The sequence below is a fragment of the Callorhinus ursinus genome, unplaced genomic scaffold, assembly GCF_003265705.2.
Source record: "Callorhinus ursinus isolate GAN/ISIS: 27379988/994484 unplaced genomic scaffold, GSC_fseal_2.0 scaffold2801, whole genome shotgun sequence".
Taxonomy (NCBI): domain Eukaryota; kingdom Metazoa; phylum Chordata; class Mammalia; order Carnivora; family Otariidae; genus Callorhinus; species Callorhinus ursinus.
Window position 1 is genome coordinate 238 of NW_027399855.1, and position 6,545 is coordinate 6,782.

Here is a 6,545-nt window from a genome sequence, read left to right on the forward strand (position 1 = left end):
TGGACCTCTAGACTCCTCCCCAGGACGCAGGAGTCCCAGCCCCTGGTTCCCTTCTTCCTCAAAAAGCCGGGAATCAGAATCCCTCCCCCTCCTGCCCTCTGGACCCTGGAGTCCAGTCCTCCCTTCCCTGCCTCCCTCAGGATTCCCACCAGCCCGAGGGGCTGGACACCCCCCCACTGCCCCACCTGCTCTGGCCTCCTGGGGTGCCGGCCACCCTCCAGAGGAGCCCCAGGCCTCCGGTTCCCACGTCGGGCGCTCGTCCATGGCCCCAGGTGAAACTGTTTCCGTCTCTAGGGGCCAGCTGGGCGGGGACCGCCCCAGGGAAGGAAGGGACCCGGGCAGGTCCATACCTGGCCAGCAGGTGGCTCAGGGCGGGGAGTACGAAGTACTCGCCACCAGGTATCAGGGCGGCTGCTCCGGAAGGTCTCCCGGGAACCGAAACGCCCGGATGCCGGAGCACATCACCTTGTGGCTGCGGGAGCCCCACACCTCATCACCCCCAGACACACGGATGGTCTTCGTGAAACATTTTATTGGGGGAGTTCACACATTCTGGCCCTATTTTAGGCCAGAGAATGACAAGAGGGTGACAGGAGCGCTGGGATTGAGGTGGCTCCGATGGAAGCTGCAAGAACCATGTCCAAAGGTCTGCTCCTTGGTGCTTCAGTTCCCCGCTATGAAATGGGAGGGTTATGTCCCCTGCCAGGCTGGAAACACTGTTCTACGAACGCCGGGCAAAGGCCTCCAGAGAGGTCTCCCACTCCCAGAACCTTCCAGGCAGCTTCCGCCCCACACCGTGGGGCCAGAAAAGGGGAATCTGACGGGGAAACGCTGTGGCCCAGGGGCCCCTGCTGGGGGGGGCTTCTCTCTGGACAACACCTTGACTTTCCAGGAGGGAAAACAGCCTCCTGAGCCCTCCGGGCAGAGGGCAGGGGAGCAGGGAGGGCACCCCCCGCCCCGCCTTGCTGCATGGGGGGGGCGCAGAGCTGAGGAATGAGAATCCTCCCCAGGCCCTCAGCCAAATCCAGCTCTTTCTGGGAAAAGACACAGCAGCCTGGTGCCCGCGATTCCCAGGCAAAAGCGTGGTGGCTGGACTGACGGGCCCAGGGAGTGTCGGGGCGGCAGCCGCCTCCTCCCTACTCCTCCCGGAGCTTTTCTGGGGCAAGGCTGGTGGCCTGGGGTGCTGTCTTCCTCCGGCTGGGGCTGCCCCCACCCAGAGCCAGCCCCAGCCCCAGGGCGGCCATGGCCAGGATGTGGATGCAGAAGTAGATGGAGGCCCAATACCGTAGTGTGTCTCCCAGGGAGAGCAGCACGAAGCCCATGCACATGTAGTCATAGGCACGCATCTTCAGGAACCAGTGCACCCAGTCCCAGGCCTTCTGGGCCCCAGGGCTGAGTTGCCCCCGCAGGGCTGACTCCAGCCGGCCCTCGGCCGCCAGGCACAGCGGGATGGTCAGGAAGCTTAGGTAGTAGCCAGGGTGCAGGCCGTGCCAGTAGGCGCTCAGCAACATGGTCCAGGCGCTCCTGGGGGAGGGGCTGAGATTCAGGACCCAGGAGCCCAGCCCCCCCCCCCCTCCTCCCTCAGACCCAGGAGTCCAGGCCCCAGCCCCCTCCTCCCTCAGACCCAGGAGTCCAGGCCCCAGCCCTCCTCCCTCAGACCCAGGAGTCACTACTCTCTCTTCAGGAACCCAATTAATCCCTGCTTATCACATCTTTCCTTAAGACCCACGAACCCAAGCCCCTGGCAACTTCTTTTTGGGGATCAGTATAATTTCTGATTCATGAAGACTCAGAAATCTCCAGCTACATTTCCCTATTGTTACGAACCCAAACATGCTCTCTGTGGAAGACCCACAAATGCAGGCTATGGTCCCCATTTCCATGGAAGACACAGAAATCACAGCAGGTTCTGCCATGGACTATGGCCTGGGGTGGGGATGGGGGTTCTTCCTTGTCTGTGGGTCTATAAAAAGGTGAGTTTTTTTCCGTTTTGGTCATCTTCCTAGGGGGTTACTTGCAGCATGCATCACAGCCTGGTTTAACGCTGGTTCATGAACCAAACTTTCTTTTCCTACCTGTGGTGAAGAAAGAATTCTCTGGGCTGGGAGCATTTCAATGATGGTCCCAACAGGGAGAAGCAGGGCAGTGAGACGCACATGGACTGGCCCTGGGCACCCACAACTCCTCACGGGCACACCTGAGCTCTGGGCTTGAGCCCTACTCTGTGGGCCATCTGGCCGCTCCTCTGTGCAGCTCACTCTCCGGAGAACCATGCTCCCCTTCGAACCTTCCCCCTTCCCATCCTCCCTCCAACCGCTCCAGCTGGCTTTCACTTCCGCCCTCCAAACTGCTCCCCTCAAGGCTGCTGGAGATTTCCTCATCCCACGCCCCCAAGCCCACGCCTCTGTCTACTGAAGCTCCTGACGTCACGCAACACAAGAGATTGCTCCCTCAGCCTTGAAGCACTTGGCCCCCGGCTCCCACCTGGGAAGGAACGCCCTGCTGGCCGTCCTGGCTCAAGGGCTCTGTCCCCAGTCCGCCCCAGGGCTTCTCAATGTCAGCACTACCAACATGTGGGGCTGGGTCATTCTGTGCTGCAGGAAGGCCGTCCCGTGCCTCCCAGGCTGTGGAAGAGCCTCTGCAGCCCCTAACCCCCGGCCTCTAACCCCTGGATGCTAGTAGCACCTCCCAGTTATGACCAAAAACATTTCCAGATGTTGCCGAATGCCCGCAGGAGTGTGGGACAATGGCCCCCAGTTGAGAACCTCTAATGTAAACGCTGGAGCGCCCTGGGCTCTGACCCGATGCTCGGCCCCGGAGCCTTCAGGATCACCTCTACCTGATGCTGAGTGTCCACTTCTTACCCCGACCTTCTCCTGAGGCGCCAGCATCACCCAACTAATGACCTATCCAGTAACCGCAGCTGAACATGACAGTCACCCCGGGGTCGGTGACGCTAAACCCCTCTGACTCCCTCCATCCAACCCACTCCTGAAACTGCCTCCTGCCCGGTCTCCCCATCCCAGGATTGGCCCTTCCGTGCCCTCTGTCACCCCCAGCCACCACCTTGGCATGACGCTTCATCTCTGCACTTTCTCATCCCCGACCTGGCACCCAGGTAAGTCTGGCTCCCGAGTGGCCATCGGGAACGGCTTCATGACGAGAATGTGTCAGCTGCAACCTGACCTCATGTGCTGGCTCTGGGAAGGCTGAGGGACACTCGGCAGGTTACCTAACCTCTCTGAGCCTCCATTTCCTTGTCTTTAAAATGAGGATAGTAAGGGGCCCCTGGGTGGCTCAGTCGTTAAGCGTCTGCCTTCGGCTCAGGTCATGGTCCCAGGGTCCTGGGATCGAGCCCCGCATCGGGCTGCTCCCTGCTCGGCGGGAGGCCTGCTTCTCCCTCTCCCACTCCCCCTGCTTGTGTTCCTGCTCTCGCTGTGTCTCTATGTCAAATAAATAAATAAAATCTTAAAAAAAACAAATGAGAATAGTAAGTCCTACATCCTAAGGCTGCACACATCACAATGTCTGGCACAAAGCTTCCACTCGCGAAACACCAGAGAAGTGGTGGGAAAAAAGCTAACATACAGTGACCACTCACCTGGCGGGCCCCACAGTGAGGACACGTCACACGTTATCTTGCTTCGTCCTCACATCAACCTATGCAGCAGGTAACAGCATTACCCCCATTCAAGAGTTGAGGAAACACGGGTTAGCTAACTCATTAAGGTTTCTCCCTAGCTGGGCAGGGCCAAGATTCCCGAAAGTCTGGCCAGAGTCCATAGGATTCAGTACACTGCTTCTGTCGAAGAAGGCTGACTTTACAGAGGTGGAAACTGAGGCCCGGGGTAGGAGCGCTAACGATCTACCCAAGAGCACGGCAAGAGTCTCAAGACACTACAACTCCCATGATCCTCAGGGGCGGAGGCCCGGCCGCGGGGCCGGCGGGCAGCCCCAGAGGCTACCGGGAGGTGTAGTCGCGTGCTTGCCCAGGGCAGGCTGGCTCACCTGAAGACATAGGAGCGGGTGGGCGCGCTCTTGTAGACATACTGTGCCAGCCACCACTGCACCGTCATGTTCCAGTACCGCATGCCATCCCGCACCCGCACGCAGAAGTCAGTGCCGTAGCAGTCGATGTTGCGGACGGTCTCATAGTCGTACTCCAGGGAAGCCGCCTCCTCCGGACTGGGGGGGGGGGGGGGGGTGAGGGTGGGGGACAGACATGCAGCTCAGCCAGGCCCCCTCCCGACGCTGGCTCCTGTCCCAGCCCCGGCCGCTCAGGAGGGGCTCACGGCCAGGCAAGAGCTCTGGCTGCCACATTTGCTAGGGCAACAGGGGAGGGTAGCCCAGGAGGAGCCTTTTCGGGGAGGAAGACGGGTGGGGGGCGCAGTTCACCGACAGTGGGGTCCTCCTCCTCTTGGTAACGGGGCTGCAGCAGCAACGAAAGGTCTGTGGGGGCTACAGTTGCTAAGCTACGAGTCCTTAGCAACCTGGCCCTTCGCTGGTCTCAGAGGCCAGGGAAAGGCGCTTCCTTAGCAACCAAGCTCACTACCTTCCGAGAAGCCCCCAAGTGTGGTCCCTTCTGAGTAGTCAAGACACTGTGGTTGCCAGGGAAGGAGCATCCCTAACAACGAGGGGGTCTGCGGTTGCTAGGGAGATGTTCTGGACCCACGTGACTCCTTGCCGTCTCTGTTGCTAGGGAAAGTGCATTCCTTAGCAACAAGGCCTAGGATGTTTAGAAACGCTTCTAGAAAGGCCTTTCCTGGCAACTGGTCCCTATGATTGTTTAAGATGTGTCATCTCCAGCAACACGGTGGCTCCTGAGTCCCTGTTGCCAACACCCCCAGCAGTGGCGAACATCCTGCACCTACCGGAACCGCTGGTGGCTTCCATTAATGGGACCGAAACCATCTATTAAGAGTGGGGTCCAGCAGATTTAGAAAAGCCTTCAATTCCTGCTTGACCTTTTCCGGGAGACACCCTCTCTAGTAACTGGAGGTCCACCCATGGTTACTAGGGCAGTGGCTGAAATTCCTGTGGGGTGCTGCTTCCCCCTTAATGGAATGGCTGTCCGTGACTACTAGGGGATGGCCCAAACTGAGCAAGGAGGAACTCATAGTTTACATTGATGGGCTGCTCCCCCCAGCCCTAGCCCCAGGCAGAAGGCCACCCCTGGTTGCCTGGAACAGTGGTGCAATCCATTCCCAGCTGCTGGGAGCATCATTTCCCTAGCAACATAGAGGCAACACTTCCTTAGCAACAAGACGCCGCTAGTTAGTGGCAGTGTGACCTACCTAGCAACTAAGGAGATGTTGTACCTAGCAAGGACGGAGATGTAGCACTGTTAACCAGGTCAATCCATCCTTACCAGGGTACATCCTTGGTAACGGTAGGAAAGCGACCTGCAGTGGCTAGGAGTGGTGTCCCCTCAGCTAGAGGGCAGCGGGGTCAGGGATGCTATTTCCTTATAAGGTTCAGGCTGCCAGTACATCCCATGGTTGGGGGTGTGTGTGTGTGCTGGCTTCTAGCCACAAAGGCCAGTCTAGGGGGTTCCATTTACATAGCAATGAAAAGCAAGTCTGTGGCAGGAAGGGGCAGGCCATGGTTGCTAGGGAAGTGCCTCTCTAGCAAAGAGGGGCAGTCTAGTTGCTAGGGAACCATTTCCCTAGCCACAAAGTATGGGCCCCAGCCCAGCACAAAGATGGTAACCCAAGCAACCAGGAACAATCGAGTTACCGGGGTGACACTTCCATGGCAACAGAGGGTGGCACATGGTCGCTAAGAGACCACCTTCCTTCTCCTAGCAACAGAGAGTGGTCGGCCATCCCAAGAGGTGACAAGCAGTAGCACGAAGGGCAGTGGGAGACCCGGGAGGGCCGCTCCCTAGGACAGGGGTAGGGGGGCTGTGGCGGCCAAGGGGCAACACTGCACTGACAACCGGTGGTGACCCCCCCCCCCCCCCCCGCTCCCCTCCCTGCTAGGGGCAGGGCCAGCCAGTGGTGATGGGGCCTGCCGGGTCTTGGGAAGCCTCCCTCCCGCTGCCTGACCTGCTAGGGGGTGGGCATTGGAGGGTGGGGCCGCCCCCGGCCCGGGCTTTGGCGGCCACGGGGTAGGCCCCGAAGCCGGCAGCAATGCAGCCGCACTCGGCGGCAATCCAGGCCACGTAGAAGCGCATGCGGAAGGCGAAGAAGACGGGGACCATGTAGAAGAGGCGGGCGGGCAGCGGGCGGGCGTAGAAGGCGTCCTCACGCACGGCCTCCAGCGGGAAGAGGTGTGAGGATAGTAGGAAGAGCAGCCCGAAGAGCGGGGCGGGCCAGGCCCGGCGCAGGAGGGGCCGCAGGCTGGGCACGGCCCCCGGGAACGGCTGCTCCAGCCAGTCCAGGTACGTGCGGTAGCGGAAGAACGGGCCTGTGGCGGGAGGGAGGAGGGCCAGCTGGTCAGACTCCACGGGGCTGGGAGGGTGGCCACAGCTCGGGGTCTGGGGGCCAGGTCATGGTCCCAGGATCTCAGTCTCCCCTGAGACTGGGGAGCTGGGGGGGGGGGGG

General features: G+C 60.3%; 1 protein-coding gene across 1 annotated transcript; it reads right to left on the reverse strand.

The window, feature by feature from the left end:
• Positions 1–512: 512 nt before the first annotated feature.
• On the reverse strand, positions 513–6,490 carry LOC112818289 (membrane bound acylglycerophosphatidylinositol O-acyltransferase MBOAT7; the record flags this gene model as incomplete). The annotated part of the gene is made up of 3 exons (XM_025865459.1): positions 513–1,524; positions 4,009–4,185; positions 6,048–6,490. Coding segments are annotated over 3 exons (1,008 nt in total), but the record flags the coding sequence as incomplete, so codon positions are not given.
• Positions 6,491–6,545: the final 55 nt, after the last annotated feature.